General features: G+C 38.8%; 1 protein-coding gene across 3 annotated transcripts; it reads left to right on the forward strand.

The window, feature by feature from the left end:
* The first annotated feature begins 1,663 nt into the window (after positions 1–1,663).
* On the forward strand, positions 1,664–26,765 carry LOC137185111 (uncharacterized). 3 transcript variants are annotated; one of them, XM_067593371.1, is made up of 27 exons: positions 1,665–2,399; positions 4,216–4,292; positions 5,394–5,525; positions 6,117–6,262; positions 6,758–6,962; positions 7,713–9,223; positions 10,028–10,195; positions 11,287–11,385; positions 11,688–11,940; positions 12,760–12,822; positions 13,319–13,449; positions 14,162–14,299; positions 15,339–15,446; positions 15,653–15,794; positions 16,230–16,760; positions 17,743–17,787; positions 18,003–18,082; positions 18,220–18,332; positions 18,428–18,611; positions 19,962–20,046; positions 20,481–20,626; positions 20,745–20,835; positions 21,860–22,008; positions 22,207–22,292; positions 22,696–22,765; positions 22,879–23,000; positions 23,790–26,765. In XM_067593371.1, the coding sequence occupies exons 3-27, from the start codon at positions 5,411–5,413 to the stop codon at positions 24,043–24,045; spliced, it is 5,037 nt and encodes a 1,678-aa protein (XP_067449472.1). In that variant the 5' UTR covers positions 1,665–2,399; positions 4,216–4,292; positions 5,394–5,410; the 3' UTR covers positions 24,046–26,765. The 3 variants fall into 3 exon arrangements, with proteins under 3 accessions (XP_067449473.1, XP_067449472.1, XP_067449471.1); XM_067593372.1 differs by lacking the exon at positions 4,216–4,292 and having other exon boundaries at positions 1,664–2,399; XM_067593370.1 differs by lacking the exon at positions 1,665–2,399 and having other exon boundaries at positions 2,407–4,292.
* The last annotated feature ends 234 nt before the right edge of the window (positions 26,766–26,999 follow it).

Here is a 26,999-nt window from a genome sequence, read left to right on the forward strand (position 1 = left end):
GTCAGCAGATAAATCTGAGGGGTGGTGAGATGATTAATGGGAGAGGAAAGAAGAAAAAACAAAGTTCTGATACACAAATGTGTTTTCAGTTTTTGGACTTTTTCTCTAATCTTTGATTTTTGCTGAAATATTGGATCATTTGAACATTTATTGAAATGAAAGCATGTGAGAAGTTTAGAGGGAAAAATCACTATTTGGTGGAGCTGTTAACAACTCATAGACATGTGAAATGTGACCCCGACTACACACTGCTTTTTGTAAGACGTCAAAAGACAAAAAGGTTGGAAACCACTGGTTTCATCTTTAACAATGTGTACAAACATTTACTCGTAAACTGCTCAAACTAACATTGCCACGCAGATGTTAAAAACCTAAAGGTTACATTGTATTTAAAATGAAATATACCATTATATAGTCTAGAAAACAGTAGACATGTTTATTTTATTGTAAAGTGTTGTATATTTTCAGGAACTGTCGCTAAAACCAAGCAGCTTATAAACATAAAAGTGAAAAATGAGAAGATGTTTACAAAGAAAATAAATGCAACCAAAGAGGCTTGGGAGTAATTTTACTATCATAATATTAGTATTTCTATTTCTCCATGGCAAAAATGAAAAATAATTTCCCATGGAGAATGTATTTTTTGGATGTGTTGAAGTCTACCCATAAATTTGAAAGTAGTGACATTAAAAAAATCCTTCATATCTCCAGAGACTAGAATGTTGTTATTAATGGCAGGAGCTAACTATACTTCTGACCACAAACTTCTGAAGGAAAAGGTTAAACACATGTATTATTTCAGGGGGGGAACATTAACTAATGTTTATACACAAATTTAATTACCACATATAAATTCTATTAATACACACATTCTATTAATACATACATGTGAATAGTGAGGCTAGACGGAAAAGTTTTTGGTCTTTAAAAACAGATCCTTTCAATGGCATGTCAGAAAAATATCTCATCTCCACTTGTACAAGAGGATCACTATGCAAGGAATGTACAAATGTAGTCCAAAAAATTTATTTTTGTGTTTTTGATAATAAAAAGATTAAAATAAATAACACATCTATGCCCTCTGGAGGATTTATTATATTTTATTTATTATAAGTTTATACAGTCAATGCTCCCGACGGATGCTGATTGGAAGCCATAGTAACAAAAAGATACGACAGTTCCTGTTTCCGCTGGAGAGTGAAGTTCGTCCCAACGTCTGCCGCTATATTTACATCCTACACCTTTATTTATGGAGCTTTATTCAGCAGTGTGACCACAGATAGAGTGACGAAGTGGAAGTGTGGAGGGTCAGCTTTGAAAAAAAGGCCCCTACTTCCCACATAGTGTGATTGTGTCAGTTAAATTTTTGTCCTGCGGATGGCAGTTAAACGCTCAGTAGCGTCCATATTGCCAAAATCCTAGAAGAAGAAGAAGAAGAAGAAGAAGAAGAAGAAGAAGAAGAAGAAGAAGAAGAAGAAGAAGAAGAAGAAGAAGAAGAAGAAGAAGAAGAAGAAGAAGAAGAAGAAGAAGAAGAAGAAGAAGAAGAAGAAGAAGAAGAAGAAGAAGAAGAAGAAGAAGAAGAAGAAGAAGAAGAAGAAGAAGAAGAAGAAGAAGAAGAAGAAGAAGAAGAAGAAGAAGAAGAAGAAGAAGAAGAAGAAGAAGAAGAAGAAGAAGAAGAAGAAGAAGAAGAAGAAGAAGAAGAAGAAGAAGAAGAAGAAGAAGAAGAAGAAACCTCCCCTGCAGCCATGTCTCCTACTGAGAATAGTTGAAACAGAAATTAGACACACATTTTCCACATAAATGTCACATTAAATCACTGTCCCAAGCGACTATATAGCGGTATTAAGCTATATTCCAATGTCTTGTTTACACTCTAATAAGCTTTATGTTCTATCAGTGGACTCTGATGTCCGACATGGAGACGTTGGTCGTCACTGTGTGTTCGGATAGTAAACCGAAACGCAACCAGTTTTGGTTAAGAGGTCAACGATTACGCTACAATTCCATAAAATATTGTAAATACTGTAAAAAAAACAAAAAAAACAATCGCCCTAAATGGTGACTGGAGCGTTACCACAGCTAACCAATATGTGTTATAGCGGCTAGTATATGTAGCGTACTTAGCTTAGCATGTAACGTTCACAATGTACTTGTTAGCAAAGTATAAACGTTAGCTGTCATATAAAGTTGTTTTCTGATCAGTATCAGGTTGTTGAACGCAGACTAGTAATTTCGTTACATTTTTTGTGTTTTATGCTACGTTCCGTTGCCAATGACACAAAGTAAGAATGCTGATAGCGGAGCGGTAGCGGCTCCCGGGGCGAGGGGGCGGGTTTAGGGCTCCTCACGCCTCTGAAACCCGGTAGTTTAAATACCCACACAAAGCTCAGCGGCGAGGGGTGAGTAGATGATATGTCTCAACCACATTTTGAATAAGTTTAGCAAAAACTTGTTAGATGTTCGTTATCTACCAGTTGTTTCGTGTTAGCCTAACACACTTTGCAGCTACGATGAAAACCCGCAGTGTTCTACGTTACATTAGCTTGCGTTTTGTAGCCGCAGCGGCTAAAGTCTCAAGAACGATCGTCTCCAGCCGGTTTCAGCTGTAACTACATGATGACGCTGAAGCTAGCTTCCGACTCGGAGGTTACAGGGACGGTTAAGGGAAACATAAATAATGATATTTAGCGGCAGATTCTCCGATATTTTTCACTTTTTTGCACTTGTGAAAAAGTGTTAGACATCGTAACAAAAGTCTTAACGCTGTTTAAACCCACTTTCATATTTGTGAAACCTTTATTTTGCTCATGAAAACACACAAAAAATGGTGATTTCACTGATATTTCTCCATTCAGACCACATTAGACCAAGTCTAAAACAACTATACTTTGACTTGTCAAATCTTAATAACAATAATCTAGTCCAGATTTGACAAGTCTAAGTATAGTGGTTTTTGATTTGGACCTGGTCTGAGAAATATCAGTGAAATCGCCCTTTTTTCATAAGCAAAATAAAGGTTTCACAAATCTGAAAGTAAGTTTAAACAGCATTAAGACTTTTGATACGTTGTATAACACGCTTTCACAAGTTTAAGTGGTGAAAAGACGGAAAATCAACCGTTAAACATCAGTATTTAAGTTCCCTTAACGCCGAATCGGAAGCTAACTTCAGCGTCGTTGTTTCAACTGTTACTACGCGTTTAATTAAACTCGCATTCAAAATAAACTAGTTTAGCTAAATCACGGGAATTTTAAACAAGCTAGCTAGCTTAGCTATGTGTTTGATTGAATTCTTAGGTGCATGTTGTGAAAAGTAAACGTTAATTGTGGACTCTCTTGCAGCATTTTCGTAATTTAAGTCGCAGGGATCACTTTACTAAACTTTATGCTATTATGGACCAAGTTTAGTTTGTTATCATCATGCAGGTTATTTAGTGCACGTTACGATACATGGCTAATCTTTAGCTTTATGTTAGCTGTTGGAGAATGAATAACCCGTGAGATTTCCCTTTTATTATCGTCCCAACATGGCTTCCTATTCGGCTGTAAACTATACATCCATGCTGTAAACAGCTGATCGGAGCTCTTCTTCAGTGGTGTTTTACAGCAGCCGGCATCTATGTCGTTGCATTTCTGCCATCTTCCGGAGTCAGTCAGCTCCTACAGTCTCCCGACCACGAAACTTTTTCCATCAGACATGTTTCCCGCAGGAAATTAATAAGCATCTCCTGCCCTGTTTACTTGCACCTCACACTCCAACATGTCCTTTAATTCTCTTCCTCCCTTTCTGAAGTATATCTATTGCAGTTGGCGACATGTTCTACAGTTTCTGGTGCTTGATAGTGCTCTCAGAGACCGGTTGGACCGGTCTGCTTTATTTTGAATTGAATACAAATGTCTTCCCCTTGTCTCCTTATCCCAATGCTGTTGCCATTCTCTGTTGATATTGTTCCATTGTCGAATGAATGAGATGTTGTTGTTATGATTTTAGCATCTAATTATTAAAAATGCTGCACTAAAAGAAAAAAGAAACCTTGTTTTAAACAATCGTCACGGCCATTTGAGTACAGAGTTTACGAGGTGCACCAAAATGCACCATGTCCCTTTTTTTTCTAGTCTATAGTCAGCACTTTACAAAGCGATGTAGAAGCACAATCTATATTTAAGTGTTCGTGTTTTTAAGTGGAGATAGACTGACCACATCTCTCAAACATAGACGGTGTGACGTGACTTTGGGGTAAAAGCTCAGAGGAGGCTGTTATTGTGCAGCGGAGGGAGAACGAGTCGGTGCAGGTGCGTACACGGCTGTTTGAGAGTAACTTTATATCAGCTCCAAAAAATAGAAAACCAGTTTGTGGCGGGCAAAGTTTTAATGTGGCGGGCTGCCACAAATAAGTGTAAGTGTGGGGACCACTGTCTCACTCTGAGCTCAGATGTTAGGCGTTGTAGTCCACTGTGATATCGGCACGTAATCTGACCTCGTGTCTGTGTTCTAAACGCGCCTGTGCGGAATCCATTGATTCTATTGGTCAGAATACCGCCCGCTCTAATCTGATTGGTTGTAGAGAATGTATACTTTGGCTGCATTCACGTCCATATGATGAGTCACAGACGGCCAAATTAAAATTAATCATTTATTTGGGCAGATTTGGACACGCCGTTCGCGCCTAAAAATGTTCACAGTTTGAACTAGTGTTGTGTTGGTAAATATTCCAATGTCGCTTACAAATAAATATTAGTAGTTGCTGTTTTTGTCTTTTGTAAAAAAAATAAATAAATAAAAAATGTGCGGGCAAAAATGAATTAATTAGCTGTTTAATTTGTTTTTAATTGGAATTAATAATCATGGACAACATAAATTACGTGGTTGTTGACTAAAAGAAGTCAAATAAATTGGAGCACACCGGAAAACCCCGAGTTTCTATTTAGTAGTTTACTTGTCATCTAGTGAAACTGAAACGAACAACACATGACTTGAATGCAGCATTTTGCGGAAAAAGCCACATGTAGGCCTCTTTGTGAAGTTTCACAGCAGAAAGGTACTAATCAATCCATACCAGGCGTCTGTAGATGACTCCTGATAGTTAAAAGCATAATTTTTTGAGACCATAGCATTGTCTGTTATTCTTGCTGGACTTTGTAAAGTTATAAGTCTACTGAAAGAACAATAGTTTAATAAACAGCTCTGAAATGTAAAGAGTTATCAAAACACACAGTAAATGCACAATGTAGCTGAAATATCTTCCTTATTTATAATAACATATAAGGAAACACAATTAGATTATTGTGGTGTTTCAGGAATGTGACTTCAAGGTCATACTTGTTGATCAGTGGATCCATGTGTATATGTGTCTGACTCTTGTGTAAAGTCATATTTACATGATATTTATACAGGTCCGTCCCTGTGGGAGATGGCAGTGAATGTAAACCTGAATGCGGAGAATTCAAATAACAGCTATGAGCTGCTGGCTTGGCTCAATGAAACTTTACAGACAGGCTTCACCAAAATGGAGCAGGTGTGCTCAGGTAGGTCAACATGCAGGTGATTTTAATGTATGAATGAATGAACACAATGTTATTGTTTGTTTATTGTCATTTGTAGTCGATGTAGTAATGATTTAAGTCCTATGTGCCTGTTTTAAGATGCCGATGTAACACTGACACAAGTGGTGTATTTATTAATCAGCTTCACCAGCCTGGAATTACAAATTTAGTGGTAGTTTAAGGGTCTTTGCAAGGTGAGAATTGCTCAAATAATTGGTGAAGACAATGTAAACAGACATTGATTGCTCAGCCTTAGTGAATCTGCTGGATTTACAAAGGCATTTTCATTACTAATTAATCTTCCTATTATTTTCGTGATTCATTGATTATTCGTGTGTTTCATAAAATGTCAGTAAATTGTGGAAAATGTCTTGTTTTGCTTATTTGGGAAGCTTGAACCAGTGAATTTTTGCCATTTTTGCTGAAAAATAGCTTGATAATTCGAATATCAAAATTGTCGCCAGTTATTTTCTGTTGATTAACTAATCATTGCAGCTCTATTATCATTACATTATTATTTTTTTCTGAGCTTAAAGGCCATTTACTTCTGTGTGTGTTTGTGTGAATATCCAGGTGCAGCCCACTGTCAGCTGATGGACTACATGTTTCCTGGGTCCCTGGACCTCTCCAGGGTCCGGTTCCTAAGCAAGGATATGGTCGACTCTATTCACAACTTTAGTTTACTGCAAGGCGCGTTCAGAAAAGTTGGAGTCGTCAGAGTGAGTATTATTGTTAACTGACAAGATAATTACAGTTTGTCCTGTAGTGATAAAAGTGTCCGTCATGGATGTTTGTGGCGGTCGATTAGTAAGAAGGAATAGCAGCAGCGAAATGAAGGAAAGATATTTTTGAGGGTGACTCCACACAGTTTGTTACCCTGGAAGTAATGTCCTAATCAATACACATCTTTGTCACTACTTTTTTAAAAACACATTTAAAATATGTGTATTTATTTAAAAAAACAATCTCTTTTTATTTTAAACTCTCAAATATGGACTGTTGGTTACTCTCTGAGCGCCTTTGCTTCTTTTGATCAAAGTGTAATTTGATTATTTCTACATTCTAGAGGCTTGTTTATTCTTTTCAAACTACCAAATGGAAATGTTCCCACTCGATGTGTATGAAGTTTGAAAAGTTAAGTTTGGACATCTTTGGTTGACTGGTGGATATAAACACAAGTATCAGACATAAACCCGCCTCTTTCCTCTCTCCAGCACATCCCTATGGAGGCGCTGATGAAGAAGAACACTGTCGTGGCTCTCACCTTCCTGCAGTGGTTTAAGCGGTTCTTTGACGAGAACAGTAACGGCCGGAAGTACAACGCCTTACAGGCCAGGGGAGGAAAGAGTATGGTTCCTGCTGAAAGAGACGATGTGTGTCCGGGGATAAATCACACAGGAGATGTCCTACGTAGCAAAGGTGCGCTTGATTGAAACTGATTGAACAGTCGCCTATTTTTCACACTCATGTAGCACTTTCTATATATTTGGACAGAACTATTTGTTTTAGGTGTGATTTTAAAAGAAATGAACCATGTTCTTACAGGATAGGAACTACTTTAGTTTCTGAGTATATTGGGGGGCATTATAAGATGTTAGGTAAAGGCAAGGATCAATCAAACAATCTTATAGGAGAAACACACCTGGGCAGGGGCGGGGGAAGAGAGGATGTATTGATAAGGCCCAACAGGTGAATCTCAATGAAGATTAAAATTATTTTTCCGTAAAAATCATAATTGACAATAAACCCAAAAGTCATTTAACAATTATTTAACTTTTTCATGTGATGAAGCAGCAGCTAAATGTGTCCAAAGCTGTTCATTTATAGGTAATCTGGCCATTTTAATATATTTGCAAAGTCTGTATTTGATCATTTCACATATCGATCATATGTTTGAATAAGTGCCAGAGTAACTACGTCAGATCTGGTGACATTTCACTTTGAACACAGCTCAAGTCTGAACTGAATGCCCCCAATGTAACATAAAGGCTACAGCAGTGCCTGGTTAAATATGCAAAGAAAATAAAATCTCCTACTCTGACCGTCTGTGCGAGTGACAAAAAGTTACTCCTACCAGAAATATGAAGCCAGCAATGTTGTGTATTTCATGTCTGTAAAAGATCTAATGTACGTTTAAATGTGCTCAGTGTGTTTTTATTTCCCTTTCAGATGACTGTTCCTCTGAGGTGGAGATGACTGAAGGGATGGAGGCCAAAACAGCGGAAGAACCAAGAAAAGAAAAAGCCAGGGAGACTGCGAACAAGGATGGAGATGTGATAGTATTAACATCCGATGATGATGATGTAGTGGTGGAAGTGACGATGGAGGAGAAAACAGAGGAAATGGAGACAACAGTGAAAGAAGAGAGTGTAAAGGCACAGGGGATAGTAAGGGATGCTGCAGAACCTACTCTCTTGAGTAGTTCCCGCAACAGCGGCACTTTGTTGTGCTTCATCAGAAGATACTGTAATGACCATGTAAACACAAACTCAGACTTCAGTACGAGCACAGACAGTCAGGTTTCTGTTATCTTGAGTCCAATCTACCTCAAAGACACCATCCAGTCCTGCTCACACACACCGTACTGCCTCTACCTGTTCATGGGGGTGAAGCTGGATGCAGGACATAGCACAAGTGTCGTCCTGGTCGGCTACCATGACCAGAGCTTAGGGGTCAGTGTGGTGCGGCTGCTGGACGCTCTGCAGATGAGCGTCGACACTGTTGATCCGCAAACCTCAGCGGACATGGACACTGATGTTATCACAGCCACGCACACTGCAGATTCTGATGCACACCTTCTCATTAAGACGCTGAAGAAATTTGAGCTTTCTCTGTCCAACATTTCTGCGTTTTACTGCAATGCTCCGCACCCAGGAGTGATCCGGGTGTTTGTATCCCAGCTCCAGGCTTTCAACCCAAAGTTAGTATCACTCTGCGGCCTCCCTGGGATGGCAGGAAGGGCTTGCCAGGCCGGACTCTTGGCTTCCTTTAGTTGCGTGGTTGACCTGATTCGAGACGTCCACAATCACTACTCGACCTGCCCCACCATTAACGACAGTCTGAAAGCGCTGTTCGCTGGTACAGGTTTCTTTTGCCCTTCGGATTCTATCTCTGCACAGTGTTTATTTATCATCCGCACTGTGCAGAAGATGGTAGGCAGCTGGAGGGATTTGGTGGAGTATTTTAAGTCGCTCAGGCAAGCCGAGGATGCTGACCGGATCAGAGCCCAGCTGATGGATGCTAAAGTCAAGCTGCGGTTCCTGTTCCTCTCTCACGCTTTGGAGCCCCTCCGAGCTCTTCAAGAACTGCAGCAGTACAACGCAGCAGATGTGGCTGTGGAGCTCCAGCTGACCTCCATGCTGGTTCACTCCTACGCGACCAGCCTCCTCCGGCCCTCCGTCGCAGAGCGCTTTCTTAGGAGGCGAGACCTGGTCCTCCTCCACAATAAGAAGGAGCTGCTCCCCACAACAGAGGTGAACATAGGTTCTGGTGCTTCAAACTTACTGTGGGGCACCGCTGTCGTGGATTTAGGGGAACAGGAGAGGATGGACTTCCTGAAGGATGCAGTGGATTTCTATAAAGCAGCACTACAGAGTTTAGTGGAGAGTATTCCTGAGAAGCTTGGAGACGTGGCTCTGAGGAATATCTGCGTAGTGCTGAAACATCCTGAAAATATCAATGTAAGAAGATTTATTTCTATTATACTAAGTGAGACTTTATGCAGAAATGCATAAATAATCGATTAAATTAAATTATAGTGGAGGTCAGTAGACATTGAGACACTGTAAAATTGCTTTGTTACATTTACCTTCAGTTTAAAGCATCACAAACTTATTAGCTTGGTGATGCGCTGTGATTTCCAGCTTTTAAATGATGGGACTGATGATATTCTATATTTTTCTAATTATCAACAAATCCCATGATAATACTTTATGACTTCCCCACTCTGTCTGTGGCTCTCAGCTCCATTCAGGCTTTCTGAAGACATAAATCTGTTAAAATGTGTCATGAAGATAAACTTTCATTTACAAAAAAAACACTCAGTAACTTCCAAAACAGCTGGGCATTGTAGTTTTTAAGCAAACAAATGAGGAAATTATGCATGTTTTGGGAACTATTTTCAGCGGCGGATGAATCCAGAGTGTGTGTGGGATTGAGTCTAAATATACTACGTGTTTGTATTCATGGTATCAAAACAAGTATGAAGTATTTGTAATAATATTCGGCCCCTTACCCACCCAAAACTACCGTACACTACCACACTCTGGCGAAGCTTTTGTGACAAAATGCAGATAAATTTGTTGCAAAGGAGATCAGTGTTTGTTGTTTGTTTTCATGGAATTTGGTGACAACAACAAAGATATAAAATATCACCAGACTGATCCTTTAAAGACAGTCTAACATCAGCTTTTAACGTTACTCTTCGACTTCCAACCGATCTGTATGTTGCTACTTATTGATATTATCTGTGTTTTCCCCTTCAGGGTAATAAAATGTCCAGACATATGCTGTCAGAGTTGGGTATTCAGCTGGGTCTGTGTAGTCCCGGTTCTTCACAAGCATATCAGCTGACATTTGACTACCTCACCTTCGTTAAGAAAGTAAAGGAGCAACAGGAGAGAGGAACAGAAGAAGATCATGACTGGGCAAAGGTAAACCAACAACACAATGGATCAATGTAGGTTAATGGGTAGAGAAGGAGGTCATTGTCTGGTAACTGGACTGAATACCTGCTGACTGAAAAATCCTCATCTGATTAACTGAACGAGTAACAAGCTGCATTCCAAAACAGATGAATAGAAATATAATACATGTCCCACATATGACATTACAACTGAAGAGATATAATTGTACAGATAAGATAAGAATTTTTTATTTTCCACCTTGGGGACATTAGTTGTGGACTTTGCACTGCAGTTCCACAATAAATTAACAATAAATAGCAAAGAACAACAACAGACATAAAGCCAGCAGCACACATCGTACCTAACCCAAAGATAAAACATCAACCAGCAGCATTTAAAACCATTGAAATCAAACTGACAGCAGTAAACATAAAACATGGAGCATCACACCAGTCTTACTCCACACATACACCTGTAGCCAGTAGCACCTTTCACTGCACGTTGTTTAGAGTCCTGATACAGCATATCATCATATGCACATCACACTTTTGCACCTGCACACTCATGTAGAGGAATGAGGGTCATGCACCTGCAACCTGGAATGAGTGCCAGGTCGCGGTGACCTGTACTGATGCCAAACATGTCAGTCCCCCGAACCAAAACAGGAGACATCTGGGGATACTGGGAAAGAGGCAGAATACCACACACACACATAGTGCAGAGACACCCATTCACATGTGTGTGTGTGTGTGTACTACACACTCTAAGCTTCATTTATTCAAACAGAAAACATTTCCATCCAATTTGTTTTGTGGTTTGGAGTCACATCAACATGTTGTCTCTGCAGATGCAGCAATAGGAATGTACCTACCTAATCCCTCACTTTGAGTGGTAACACATTTGATGGAATACTGTGTTTAATCTTACTTATTCATGTTAAATTAATCTTATTTTATCAACCATTTACTTTAATCTTAGTCCTGCTTGCTAACACTGCAGTCTTTAACAAAGTGTTAAAAACAGTTGACTTTTTGTAGCTTAAGTGCTAATCCCTCTTTAAAAAGCGGCTTTTGAATATCAAATGTTATTAAATAAGTTCCTCTGCATTGTCTGTACAGGTGTTGAACGGCACGAGGCCGCACTCTCTTCTGCATAAACTCCTCCTGACCCTCCTGGCCCTGCCAAGCTCTCTAAACAGGAAGGAGGTGTTTGCTAAGGTGAGTGTTACAGGTTTTATTATGACTGACAGTTTCCTTTAAAGGTCATTTTAAGGGTAACTCTGACATTTCATTTTTTATATCACAAGTCATCACATCTATTAGGGCTGTCAGTTTTTCAAAAATCAAGTTAAAATCATTTTGAATAAACACATAATTAGTTTGAATTGACTTACTTTCATTTTCTAATGGTAGTTTCCAGTCCAAAAGTGTTTTGGACCCTACTGTGTGCTGTTTTTCTTAGTAATATATTTTTGTGAAGATAAAATAATTTGTGTGCGTGTATTTGTTTCCGTCTCAAGTTGTTCGGCAGCGTCAAGACTCCGTCTGACAGCAAGAAAACCCCTGAACCTTCACCTCGACCGCGCAGGTGGACGGGAAGACCCCGCGTCCGCAGGAGGAAACTGCCCGTCCAGACAGGTCATCACGGCAAGAAAAAGAATGAAGAGAGTTCATCAGATGATAGTGACGTTCCTGCAGCCAAACCTGGTCTACTGATTTCACCCATGCACTGCAGAGATATGGAGGACTCGGACTACACAGATAATTCATCTGGTAGGTCCCACAATAAGGAGGATGTTTCTGTATTAGCTTCATCAACATAATCATTTGGTTATAGGCATCCCTGGTCCTTCTGCCATGCCAAAATCACAGACAAAATGTGATTTCTCAGAAATTAAGTTGAAATGATTGAAACTGGTGGTCATAACATAAACGTATAAGATCGTTACATCATCTGGGAGAGTCATTTGTTTCTATGTCAAGTAATGTCGAGGATATCATTTAAAGATACATTTGAAATGGAAATTAAAAAATACAGAAAAGCACTTGTGGAACCAGCAGCTCCTCCAGCTTCGCAACTATCTGCAGGTCTTGAAAAGTCTTGAAAAGCATTGATTTAGGTTTCCTCTAAAAGAGAGAGGCTTTTCATTGACAAAGGTCTTAAATACTTTTTAGCCTGTCATAGGCAGTAATGTTGGTCATAAAATGTTTTTTTAATGTGATTTTAGCAAAAGTTAGCTGGAAAATCCCAAATTATTCTAGAAATTAGTTATATTATTAGGAATGATTGTTATATACTGCTAGGAGGTAATGTTTCACAAAAATGTGAAATAAATATAAATAAACATTTTTTTTCACATCGCACTTGGTAAATAATTCTAACTATTATCACCACTAATGGTTTTTATTGATGTCTTTCATACTTTTACTGGGAACCAGGTATTAAATTACATTCTATGTCGTATTAAAAAGGTCTTAAACAGTCTTGGTGGAGCCTTCAGAAACCTTGTCTATTGACGTTGACTACAGGATGAAATCCATCGTCATGCCAACAGAAATAACTAACATGACTGTGTGTTCTGTTTTTATCAGATGTGGTTGATGTCACCGAAGAGTCCAAAATATCTGGGACCAGCAGATTAATGAAATCAGAAAGTAAGAAGTTATTTACACTTATTGTCGGCTCACAGTGTTGTGAACAGAACTGAATCTTCTTCATGACATGATCCACCAGAGAACCTGCTGCCTTCTTAAGTTACATTAAAGCAAGCGATGCAGACACTGCATCCTGTAATACAGTCATACACAATACTGGAGAAATGAATTTTCATATAAAAATTACACATTGAGTGAGAGGAGGCGGTGGTGATGTAGACGTGTCTCTCATAGGATGGACAGGTTGTAGGTGTTATGTTTAGCCAATGCCATATTGTCATAGCATATATACAGCAGATAAACATGTCAGAAAACAATGAAACTTACATACAATCATAAAACAAACAATGGATTCATTTTTCAGAACATTCATAGAAAACAAGATAAATTCATTTCCTCATTTAATTCATATAGTTCAGTTGTGTTCAGTGTATAAATAACATGCTTTTGTATGCTTTATATTCAATAGCAAAATGTCTTTGTTTGTTTTCTGCAGCTCAAATCACTCCACAGGCAGAGTCTATATACGTTGTGGGCAGTGATGATGATGATGCTGATAATGGTGACGACGCCATGGATTCGACAGTCACACCAACTAACTCGGCAGAGTTGCGCATAAAATCTAATGTGAGTGTATTTCAGGTTAGTATAGTTTTATAGCCATTAATCTGTAATAGCTTTATTTACTATATACTAGATATATATTAGTATTGTGTGTGTATCCAAAGTTTGATATATCTTATTCCTCTGTGCCGTAGACCTCCATTGTTGCTCCAAAAACTATTAAAAACACGTCAATCAGCCACATCGCTGCTCTGGGTGACGTGTTCCTGAAGAGAGTTGTTATTGTAGTTTGTTTAGAGTCGGATCCAAAGAGTAATAACAGCAATAAGATTGTAACCCTCAGGAGAGAAGTTCCTTTACTGAGCTTTGTTAGCTTGTTGTGCTACATATCATGATTTTTGACTTTGTGCTGAAGTTCTATGAGAAATGTGTAATGTAGCACAAAGTCAGGAGGTTGTGATATGAAGCACAACAAGCTAGCAAAGCTGTAAACTGAACCTCCTTCCCGCACATGCACAGAAATAACAGTGCCATCTGCTATACAAGGAACTTCTCTCCTGAGAGTATCTTGTCTTGTTCTGTTATCTCTTCCAATTGTCTCATTTTCTTAAACCCTGGACTGTGTTTTTACAATGATAAAATAACTTAAATTGATTCTGCAGGGGGATGTGGTGCTTTGATTACAGGTTAAAGTAACACACAAAATTCAAAAAGTATTAATATACCATGTCAGAAACTGTCGGTATGCGTTAACGTCTCGTGTGTCTGTGCACAGGATGCCGTCGGGGAGCTGGTCTGGGGTCAGGTGGAGGGCTTCGCTCCCTGGCCAGCCATCATCATACCATGCAAGGGCGAAAGTCAAGTTCCAGGGAAGAGGATGGTGAAGTGGTACGGACAGATAATGTCGTCTCAGGTGAGTCTGACGTGAAACGTGACTTCATACACTTGATACTGCAGGAACTTTTCCAGGGGACCAAGAACCTTTTTAAGGAACTAAACCTGCATTTCAACTGGAGCAACCAGGGCCTAAAATTGATTACTATAGGGGAAAAAAAATTTAGGGGTATTTGACGATTGCCGATTGGTCAAACACACTCCCATGTACCGCTTCATTCATAAAGCAAGAAAGAACTCTAGTATCGATTTAGGGCGAGGGGAGGACATTTCTCTTCGTTTGTTAATGTTAAAGGTAAAGTAAGGCTTTGTTGTCGGCTTCCTGACTTGTTTTAAAAAAGAACGAGAGAAAAAGAGAGAGAGTGACAGTGGTCAAGTGAGCTAGAGATTGAATGAAGAGAGGGAGCGGCGGTAGCGAGAACAAAGCCAGTGAATGAGAGAAATAAAACGTTATTTTCTGATTGTTTCATGTTTTTTTTTACATTCCAAAGCAGAAATAAATAACCATCAAACTCAACTCATGCAGCAGTAAATACAAAGAACAACAGAACAAATCTGTGTTGTTTTTATCTCATGTGTCAATGCTACATTTCAAGTATTTTAATTCCTCATGGGTCTAATTTGCATGATCTACCTGGTTCCTCAGATGCAGTAGAAACACCAACAGGATGTATGACACGGACTTTTAGTTCCATGTTTAGTTCCTGAGATTAGTTCTTCTGGTTCTAAAGTACCTGGAACCTATTGGTGGAAAAGGGTTAATAGTTACTGTATATTGACCATTTCTTTAATATTATGACATTTTCACCAATGGATTCCTCTGTTTCGGTCCAGCAGGATCTCTACAGCTTCTCACATAAACATTTAACACTGACTACATATTAATACGAGGGCCTGCGCCACTTTTTTTAATAACAAAACAATTTCAACGCTATTTGTTTTTCGCTTGCTAAGTTTCTGTTATTGTCACATTTTTAACTGTACTCTTGTATCTATTTCCATTTTGATACCCAAATCTATATTTTTCTAACATTGTCACGTTATTATTCTGATTCCAGCTCAGTGAGGAGGCTCTGAAACCGTTCTCTGACTTCACCCAGCACTACTGCGCAAAGTCCTTCGCCATCCTCGTGACCTACCGAGAAGCCATTTTCTTGTCACTACAGGTGAGTCCGTGTCTCTGTATATATATTCTCTGATAAAGTGACATTGTGTCAACTGTTCAGACAGAGTTAAGTCAATAACAGGATCAGGTTTCCTCCCGCTGAGCACTGATCAGACTCGATCACCAGATCTACTTCCTTCTGTGCCTTTCTGAACTGAGAAGATGTTCACATGTTCCTGTTGACATGTTTATGTTCCTGTTTATCAGGAGGCAGCTTGGCGTTGTAAGAAGAAGTTTCCTGCGTGTTCAGAGGACAAAGATGAGCTGCTGAAGAAGATGTTAGACTGGGCCTTCGGAGGCTTTAAACCTACTGGGCCAGATGGACTCAAACCAGTGGCCTCCATAAATGGTACAAACTAATTAAGAACATGATTACACTAGCACTGCAACCAGGGATGTTCATGTTCATGTTCTTCTTCTTCTTCTCCTTCTTCTTCTTCTTCTTCTAGCTGTTTTTTTAGGTACCGCAGAAGAATATCATATTCTAGTAAAAAAAATCTTTGTATAAATCACTATCAATCACCCAAAAACTACAGAAGTGAAGTATTCAAAAGTGTCTCAACTTTTAAATACAACTTCACATGTAAAGGGAGATATAGTGCTGCAGCTGAAATAGAGTTTATGTTGGACTAACAGCTAGCAGGGATGTTGCTACATACTCAGCAAACCCTTGACGAATAAAACAAGGTGTGGGTGCCTGTTAACACAACTCTACTGATACATAACATTGGTTACTGTTGTGTAAAAGATATAAAGCTCACATGTATGATTGTTTTTTGTCCAGGTGTTACTAAAACAAACAACAGACCAAAAGTGAAGAAGAATCTCTTCCCGAAAGCTTCCCCTCACTCCTCCAGCTCTACGAGCAACAAGAGCAACATCGGCACCGAGCTGAAGGAAGTTGCCGTCTCCTTGAACAAACTGTCCTGCAACTCCAACGAGAAGTCCTCCCACAAAGGCGGAGGTGAAAAAACAGCATGGGAAGAACAACAGGAGTCTGTAAAAGGCATTAAAGGGGACACGAAGGAGAAGGGACCCAGAGGAGGATTGGCAGCGGAGACGGGGAAACGAGGGAAGGGAGGATGGGAGGCGGAGAAAGACGACTGGGAGAAGGTGAAAGGAGGATGGGGGAAAGGGAAAGGTAAAGGAGGGTGGAAAGGAGGAAAGGCCATGAAGAAGAACAGCGGTCTGTTTGATGGATTTGATAATGACACATCGCCAGACTTTGTGCCGAAGAAGAAGGCCTACACCAAAACTTACAATAAGGTCAACCAGCCGACCAGCGTCTACACCCAGCCGGACCAGAAACTCAGAGGTACGAAAATGAATTTAATGCTTTTAGTAAAACATACACATTCGTTCGTTACGAAATATTCAAATGGCAGAGAAATAGATCAAATCAAAAGAGGTTTCAGTAATAGCTGGGACTCTGTTTGGTTGACAAGATGTACAGAGTGGATCTAGATCTGCACTTGTATGTGGATCATGTAGGAGGATCAGTTGCTATGATGCACGAAAAGGAATAATTTGACATTTTGGTAAAAACAAGGGGTGTGCCGGAATACAAATATTTTTTAAAAATATTTGTTTTTGGGAAGAAAAAAAAACATTTCAAATACCAGCACGCAGAATTTTTAAGCCTCTTTCCACTTTTATTCGAATACAAATACAAATAATTTTGCTGCCTCAACAGATACAAATACAAATACTGGGCTCTCTGCACATCCCTAGTAAATACACTTGTTTACTTTCTTGCCATGAGTTAGATGATATGATCGATAGCACTCATGTACGATAAACAGAACACTACTAGCCTAATAACAAATAATATCCAGTATGAACAGGAGGAATGATTACAGCGAGGAAAACCTCTTTCACTGTTCATATGGACACCACTGTTGTTTTAAGACACACTTGAACAATTGTTCCTTTTAAAATGAAGTGTTTTTTACAGGATGTAACATGTCGGGCTGTTTCTTGGCTGAGCACAGTAACTTCTTAGAGTCAACCTCAATGGTGATGAGGAGACTCCAGGAAGTCACTGTGTCCAGGCAGGAAGTAGTCAGGTACATAACACCCAAAATGTCAAACTTTAATGGAATCGAAGTTTTGATAGTCCAGTGAGTCACCTGCTCAAACTAACTGATTTTGCTGCCAGCATCTAAACTGTTTCCATTAGAATAAATTCATAATAATAAACTTTATTTGTACAGCACATTACAATAAAGGCAGCTTACTTTCAGTTATTTATTTTATTTTGGTTATTGTTTCCTTATTATTGGTTTCTTCTCTTGCAGAGGAGACCATCCGCAGGATCATGGACATGAAACTGGACATTGAAGGTGAGTTTTTAGGCTTGTTGTATGTAATTAAATTCAAACAAACAGTTAGTGGTTTGTTTACATGTGTTTTGATTGATAACTCTCCAGTGAAGACTCTTATTAAGCTTTTACATGGCGGAACATAACATGCATACAGAGATATATGACTATAGATGCATTTTTATGCATGTATAGATAATGTCAGTCATTTGCTTTCTCTCATTTTGTGTCTGCAGGCTTCTGTTTGTGTTGTGGAACTGAAAACGTTGAGATCTTTCACCCTCTATTTAAAGGCAGCCTCTGCTTGAAGTGTAAAGTAAGAAACTATCATCCTCTCTCGTCGAGGCTTCTCAGATCACTGTGACTGTGTGATATCCTGAACTTTGTCATAAACTTACAAAGCTGTTAAAATGTCCTCAAACACTGGTTGTGATGGTGTCTGTGTCCCTGCAGGATAACTTTACAGAAACTCTGTATCGGTATGATGAAGATGGTTATCAGTCCTATTGTACCATCTGCTGCTATGGAATGGAGGTCATACTGTGTGGCAACGACAGCTGCTGCAGGTCGGTCTGCTCACCTTTTTCTCTACATTTTAATTTAGATTTCTGCTTTTCTTTTTCTAATCTTCTTCTCCATCTCTTTCTCTCTCCGTTTGCAGATCTTACTGTGAGGACTGTCTGAACATCCTTGTCGGTCGGGGGACGTTTGATTCATTGAAGGTGTTGGACCCGTGGATCTGCTACATGTGTCAGCCTCACCGACCCCACGGAGCGCTGATTCCCAGAGAGGACTGGAGCATCCGTGTTCAGGAGTTATTCGCCAACAACAGCGCCATAGCGTTTGTGAGTGATCAAAGATAGTGACTATTTTTTGCCACTGTGCAAACTCACCTGCTGGTCTCACTTTACAATGAAAGTATAAATAGTTATCTGGCCATGTAGGTGACCTTTCCCTCATGGATTCAGCATGTTAACCCACCAGCACCTAACAGCACAACACGTCTGTCCAGTAACACGACATCCAAACACGAATAAGCTACACATAACGTCCCAACAGATATCCAACAGTGGAAACTGAATAAATATATAAACACAGCCCCACAAACGTAATATACAACAAACATTTGTGCATTGACAGTTCATAAATTAATAGTCTGTATAATCCATATAAGGTGTAAGGAATGTAACGATCACAATTTATATTTGTCCTTCTGTTCTATGCTTTAGAAATATGTTCAGAAAACCCAAAACATTATCAAAAAGATATTAAATTAAAGCTCCATCCTCAATTCTAATCAAATCTTAATCTGGAACATGAACTTTTTTACGTTTGTAGTTATAAAACGGTTAGTAGTTTCACGAAAAAATCTTATGACAAGGTGCACTATTAGCTTTCAGCCACATCCTGTGGGCTTCATCAGTTGTGACCTTTGCTCAGTTGAGCCGATGAAGGTCATGAAATGTGGCTGAAAGGTCAGAAAAGGTTAATAGACATTGTAATAATTTCTTTTTTGTCAAACTACAATTTCCATGACTGAGAACGACCATTTATTAATCCAGACTTTATTAAACACAGACTTCATGTATCTTAAAGTTGCGTTTTTGGTGCCTTGACAGAAAAATTCACCATAGGATCAATTTCAGATTGCATTAACAAGCTCATCTATGTATTAAATTTAGCTTTGCAGGTATCTTTATAAATGCACTTTAGAGTTAAATCAGAAAAATACTCTAAATACTTGGAACAGTAATTTGTGTCTGTGATATGGTTTTACCACAAAAGAAATTCAATTACCTCTTTAAAGTCCTTAAAATGACATCTGCTTCTTCTCCCTCATTGAAAAAATCCAGAATCTATGAATTTATTTAATTTCTTTTTACAGGAAAAACAGGTGAAGTGCTGCTGCCCCACAGTGATGACAATAAAATACCATAAAAACAAAAAAAGACAAAAAACATTCTTCATATAAATGGGCTAAACAACTTTCCTAATTTTAAGAGTAAATTCTCACTGTAAAGTCCATTATCAGTGTTTGTGCACTGGATCACACTCGTGGAAGCTGCATACTGGACCACGATTGGCTCCAAATTTAAATTGTATGTAAATAGCTTTTCCCAAAATACCCTTCTCCATCCGTTAGGAAACCTGCTGGCTCCGTTTCCATGTGATTTTGAACCTTTTCTCTTTTGTAGGAGCCACACAGAGTTTACCCGTCCATCCCTGCAAACCTGCGCAGACCCGTCCGAGTTCTCTCGCTGTTCGACGGCATCGCAACAGGTGAGAACACCTGGCTTCGTTTTCATGATCCTGTAAATCAGAGTTTGATGACCAGATGGTCTGATGTAGAGCTGCAGCTGATGATTATTTAATTATGGATTCATCTACCAGTTATTTGTTTAATTAATCATTTAGTCAATAAAATGGCAAAAAAGTAATAAAAAAAACTGTCCATCAATTTCCCAGAACTCAAGATAACGTCTTAAAAATATCTAGTTTTGTTCAACCAACATTTGAAAAGCTCAAGAACCAGAAGATGTTTCTTTTGTTGAAAAATCACTGACACAATTAATCGATCATTAAAATTGTGGCAGATTATTTTTCTTTTGATCAAGTAATCAATTAACTACTACTACAACTACTTTTTTCCGCTCCAGTTCTGTAAGAAGCTTGAAGTATGTCTGTGTTTGTATTTCTGTATTTTTTTTTTTTAGGCTACCTGGTGCTGAAAGATCTCGGCTTCAAAGTGGAGAAATACGTCGCCTCAGAGGTTTGTGAGGACTCCATCGCCGTGGCGACCATCAACCACGACGGGAAGATCATCCATGTTGGTGATGCCCGCTTCATCACCCAGGAACATGTATGTCCACACACACACACATGCTGGTCTTAACACCCTACCTAACACACAGTTATTAATTAGTTCATGAGGTAAAATAAAGATGGACTGATAGAAAACACCTCTTTTTTTTTTTCAGCTGGAGCAGTGGGGTCCGTTTGATCTGCTGATTGGTGGCAGCCCCTGTAACGACCTGTCCATCGTTAACCCGATCAGAAAAGGCCTCTATGGTACGTGAGTCTAGTGTATGCATGTCAGTTTTCAATGCATTAATTGTCAAATATTAATTATCAATAAATGTAATTTTTTTTATTTATTTATTTTTTTTACAAATTTTCATCTGGAAAAGATGCTGCTTTCACATATTTGTAAAGACAAACAAAATAAGCAGTTTGGGCTCCGGGAAAATAAAACAACTAATAGGAAATAATTATCATATGCAGACTTGATTAATAATACGGTAGGGCTGCAACTAACTAACAAAATTTTCATTATTGATTAATCTGTTTATTATTTGGTGTTGATTATGGATTGATTGATTAGTTGTTTGGTCTCTAAAATATCAGAAAATGGTGAAAATTTTTGATTATTGTTTCCCAAAACCCTGGATGCAACCTAAAATATCTTGTTTTGTCCCGACTAATAGTCTTCAACCCAAAGATAATCAGTTTATTATCATAGAGGACGAAAGGAACCAGAAAATATTCACATTTATGAAGCTGGAACCAGAAAATGTTGGCATTTTGTCTTAAAAATTGACTCAAAATGATGAATTGATTATCAAAATGGTTGCATATGAATTTTCTGTCGATCAATTAATCGACTCTTTGTTGTATCTCTAATTTTCTCATATGGTTTTATCAGAAAAAAGGAAAAAATGCCTGTTATAATTTCTTACCAGTCCATGGTGAAATCTTTAAATGTCTTGTTTTGTGGGATCAACTGTCGTGTGTGACAGGAAAGCATCAAATCTGCGTATTTTAGAAGCTGAAACCAGCAAATATTTGGTATCTTTGCATATAAAATGACTAAAACGATTATCAAAGTAGTTGCAGATGAATTTTCTGTTGATTGTCAGTTGATGAAACGACTAATCGTTGCAGGTTTATGTCGTGGTAAACAATGCTTTGATCATATTGATAAGTTTTTATCACAGTCGTTATGTAGATGCTGTGTAGTTGTGTTTGAAACTAACATAACAACATGAAATCATAACTGTTCTCCTTCGCTGGTATCCACTCCTCTCCGCGGCAGAGGGCACCGGCAGGCTGTTCTTCGAGTTCTACCGAATCCTGCAGCTGCTGAAGCCCAAAGAGGAAGACCAAAGGCCGTTCTTCTGGCTGTTTGAGAACGTGGTCTTCATGAACACACACGACAAAGTCAACATCTGCCGCTTCCTCGAGGTTCGCCACATCCGGTTCTGTTTGGTCTTCTTTACTTTCCTCTCCTTTATTATCCTTTTTATCTTCACTCTTCCCTTTCCTTTTCTACCCTCCCCCTCCTTCCTTCCCTCTCTGTTGCACTGCTGTTTATCTCTACTTAACAAATTGTAAACACACACAGAGAGATCTGACTGTTGCTGCTATCTGATTGTCTGACAGTGCAACCCGGTGCTGGTGGATGCAGTCAAAGTTAGTCCAGCCCACAGAGCTCGTTACTTCTGGGGAAACATCCCGGGGATGAGCAGGTAAGACACTCAATGAATCATGAATGTATATTTAGTTTTACACATTTTACTAATGAGAAATTGCATGTATGTGAACCACTTTGCTGATGACACACAGCTTTATCTCTCTTTTAATCGTAATAACTCAATAAAACCACACAGACAAACTGAGGGTGATTGTGCTTTTGTAGTTGTTGCTCCTCAACTCTGGTACAACCTGCAAAGACTTAAACAAGCCAAATCTCTAAAAAGCACCTTAAAAGTCTTTTTGACTTCTCAACATTTTCTTCTTGTTCTTAGATGTTGTCTTCTCTTGTCTCCTTTCATTTCCATTTTTCTTTTCCTATTCCTGTAAAGTACTTTTCGTGTTTTTAAAAGTGCTATATAAGTAAAGTTTGCTTGCTTGCTGCTCATCTCCCATCAGGCCCATCGCAGCCTCCCAGAACGACAAGTTGAGTCTCCAGGACTGTCTAGAGCTCGGAAGAGAAGCCAGGGTCAGTGACCGAACCCACTGGTTCTGTCTTCTTCTGTTACTTTGTGTCATCTACATTACTTACTTGTGTAACTAATATGTCTTCTTTAAACAATTATGATTACAATGTCCCAGGTCACTAAAGTGAGGACGATCACCACCAATCCAAACTCTCTGAAGCAAGGCAAAGATGTGTCTCAGCTGCCTGTCCTGCAGAACGGCAGAGAGGACAACCTCTGGATCACTGAACTGGAAAAGTAGGCATTAATGATGATTAACATGTTTGGTGTTAAGTATGTGGATCACAGAATTTGACATGAATCTGCCATGTATTTGCTCGATTAATCATTTGGTCTATAGAATATCTGAAAACTGTGATATATTTATAACAATATATGAGTTATCAGTGCGTAATGTGTTGGTTGTGGCTTGTATCGGAGCTTTATGGTGAGTTTCAGCTCATTCTTTATCTGTCTGGCTGCAACTTTACTGTTCTGGTTCACTCTCAGCGCTCTCAAAGCGTCGTTTTGGGCCGTACCAGACAGCTGTTTTCAGAGAAAAAGCTCTAAAAAGCCACTGTACACTACCTGCTCAGCACCAAACAGCAAACAGACAAAGTTATCTGTAGACCAGCTGGTGAACATAGTGGAGCATTTAGCAGCTAAAGAGCCAGATATTTCCCTCAGGAGTTGGTGGAGAACAAAAACAGAGATAAAAGAGAGTGAATATTGGACTTACATTCACCAGGTGGACAGAAACACGACTCCAGATGAGCGATAATGTTGCTCCGTAACTGCTGGATGTGGAAATAAGCAACTGTTTGCTAACAAGTTTAACATATCAGTCATGTTGTGTTGACAACTTGTTTCCGCTGCAAAAAAATCAGTTAATGCAGGTGTATAGCGATGTCCTCAAATGTGTTGTTTTGTCCGACCAGCAGCCCAAAACAAATATTCTGGCATGTTTGCTTGAAAAAAAGGCTTAAGTAGTCAATCACAAGAATAGTTTTGATAAAGTTTGTTACCTTCCTTCTCATTCTCCACCAGAATCTTTGGTTTCCCCAAACATTACACGGACGTGAGGAACATGAACCGGCAGCAGAGGCAGAAGGTTCTGGGGAAGGCGTGGAGTGTGCCGGTCATCCGTCACCTCTTTGCTCCCCTGAAGGACTATTTCGCCTGTGAGGAGCTGCTTCCTTTGACTGTTTCCAACACATCTACCTCCAACTCCATCACTTCCAGCTCCATTGCTTCCACCTCCCCGTCTTCTCCTGCCTCTCCAGAAGTGCAGCAGCTGAGATAGGATAGGTTGGTTTTGGTTTTGTATGTTTTTTTGTGTGTGTGTCTGACACTACCAGAGAAAGGTATGTATTTTAAAATAACTAGGTGGAGTGTGAATGGTCTATTTCCATGTGCCTCCACCATGTTCAGAGGGCCAGTAACAGAGAGGCTTTTGTGGATCACTGCCACAGGCCATTTTGTCCGCTATGCACTCGAGTCTTCACATCACACATGCAGTTTTAGTGCATTACGTCAGTTTGACCCCCAAAGCCACTCTCAGTCTCAGGCAGAAAATGGCAGCTCCCTCTAGTTCTTTCTTAACTGTTTTTATCCTCCTGAAGGGATAAGGTGATGTACTATATTTTCCTTAATGTCAACAAATCTCATGTTGGAGCCAAACCAACAATGAACTGATCCACTAACAAGTATTGTGTTTGTGTATCCAAAGCTTGATTTATCTTATCCCTCTGTGCCGTAGACCTCTAAAAACACATCAGTGAGTCACACCGCTGCACTGTGTGACATGTTCCTTCATTATTACATCATTAGTACGTTAGTTTGTTTAGAAACGGCCCCAAAGATTAATAACAGCGATCATGTTTTCAGTCTCCAGAGAGTAGTTCCGTGTAAGGCAGACGTCACTGAGCATGTGCGGGAACGCCTTAACTTTTTACTACATTAATGTTTCTTCAGTACAAAGTTAAGAGGTTGTGATATGTCGCACAACAAAGTAGCGAAGCTGTAAACAGAATGACGTTCCAGCACATGATCAGTGGCGTCTGCCTTACGTAGAACCTCTCTCCTGAGAGTTACAGTGTTATCGCTGTTATTAGTCTTTGGAGCCGTTTCTAAACAAACTAACGTGACAAAACTCTTCATGATGAAGGAACATGTCACACAGTGCAGCGATGTGGCTCACTGACGTGTTTTTAATAGTTTTTGGACAACAACGGAGGTCTACGGCACAGAGGGATAAGATATATCAGACTTTGGATAAACACACAATACTTGTTAGTAGATCAGTTCATTGTTGGTTTGACTCCAAACATGAGATTTGTTGACAGTAAGAAAAATATAGAAGATGGCCAGCCTTATCCTGTTGGAGTTTAAAGCCAATCCCTCCTGTTTTTTCCCAATATGTTGAGGGACTGTTAGTGGTGCTACCAGCCAGCAACCAGCAACACATTTCTGCTTTGACAGCTAAAAAACTCAGTTGAAAAACAGAAGACTAAACTATTTGGGGGTCAGAATTTCTAAACTTGATGGTGTATACGGGTATTCATTTTGAAAATATTGTATCAGTTTATCTGATTTTCTCTGGTGGTGTGTCATCAGTACCAGTATAACCTGCTGGTTTGTATTGATAGTATTTAACATGAAATTTTAGTCCCATATCCTGAGATTACACATATCCTCACATATGGAATGTATTCTCAAGATTTTTAACTGTTTTTAATTAATAGATAAAACATTGTTTTCACATGGTGAATGTTTTTAAAAATTGATATTTGTTTTACTGTGACACCACTGTGATATTTTACTTAGTCCTTTTAGATAAATGGGGTTGTATCATGTTGAACAGAATAGATCTGAGAGCTGAATCGCTGCTTTACTGTGATATTTGAATCATGTTACTGGGAGGAAAAAAAAAACCGAGCTTTAATTTTTCATGAGATTGAAAATGTGCTTTTTGCTTTCTATTTTCAAACCTCCTCAAAACATCAGTGTTGGTAAAAGTATTCACATTTTAAAAGAAAAATGTGTTTGTATCTATTTTCAACTCTTCTCTCCATCTTCTTGTATAGTTTTGTTTGGTTCTCTTTGTTTTTAAACTCAGGGAAGAAGCAAGTAATTGAGTTTTAACCCTTATTCTGTGTATTTAGTAGGATGTATTGAATTGATTGTTATTGCTGCATTGGTGCTTTCTGGCCTGTGTGTACAGGTGTGTGTGTGTGTGTGCACTGCCACTTTTACACCAACAATACTGTGGTGGACACAAAACCTCTCAAGAGTCTTTAAGCTATTTTGGCTCTAAATGATAACAAAGCCAAACTGATGATCACGGTTATCTGCTGCCTGATAATCATCTGATCATCGTATCATGTGAATGTTACAAAACCTCAGACAGACATATCGATCAATCTGTTACCAAAGCTGATCATCCAGTATCTTCAGATTATGGAAAATCTTGACCACAAATAATCTTATTTGGTTTTTTTTTTGGTTTTTTTTTTAAAGTAGTGTTAGAAGTTACTTTTCTTTGTCAAGGGAACTGAATTTTCATATTGAATTTCAATATTGTGCTTTAAATGTTTGTCTGCAGTGAGCACAATATCAAATGTTTTTATCATTTACTGATTAATTGTTTTGTTTTATATTTTTTTAATGACTAATGATTGTATTGTAAATATGGGTTGGGTATAGTATTTTTGCACATAACACCAGGGTGATGGATTTAGAGGTGTGAGTGTATGAAATGTGTCCACCTCATCTCTAATGCCCATCATCATCATCATCATCATCATCTCTGTACTGTACCAGTTTTTTATTGATAGCTTTTTAATGAGAGTCAGATTTTTACACATTAAAATATTTGGAAGTAGATCAATGTTCTGTGTTTAACTGTTTTTATCTGTTTTTATTGCATATTGCTGTATAATTCAGGTAGTGATTGAATGGAAATTGATATTTTTTGTACTTGGAAGTGTTGACAAGACCAATAAAATTAATAATTTAAACTTATTTGATGTTTATTTGTCTGACATTTGTTATCTGCTGTTTTTAACTCACAAACATTTACCAGTGTACAGAGGTTATGTAAACAAGTGGTGGATATTTTATAGGCTGGTTACAATATTTATAGACTCACTTTATTTAAATTTGACTACTTTTGGCTGCGGCTGCAGTGTCCCCGCCCATCTCATCTCCTCCAGTTTATTCCCTCATTAGTCCCTTAGCATAAATACAAGTCCACTC

The sequence above is a fragment of the Thunnus thynnus genome, chromosome 6 (genome assembly GCF_963924715.1).
Source record: "Thunnus thynnus chromosome 6, fThuThy2.1, whole genome shotgun sequence".
Lineage (NCBI taxonomy): Eukaryota > Metazoa > Chordata > Actinopteri > Scombriformes > Scombridae > Thunnus > Thunnus thynnus.

Bases quoted from the DNA above. Each gene is read 5' to 3' on its own strand.
- LOC137185111 (XM_067593372.1), top strand. From the start codon at position 5,411: ATGGCAGTGAATGTAAACCTGAATGCGGAGAATTCAAATAACAGCTAT. The intron at 16,761-17,742 runs GTACGAAAATGA...CTTCTCTTGCAG, and splicing joins GCCGGACCAGAAACTCAGAG to AGGAGACCATCCGCAGGATC. The intron at 18,083-18,219 runs GTAAGAAACTAT...GTGTCCCTGCAG, and splicing joins GCCTCTGCTTGAAGTGTAAA to GATAACTTTACAGAAACTCT.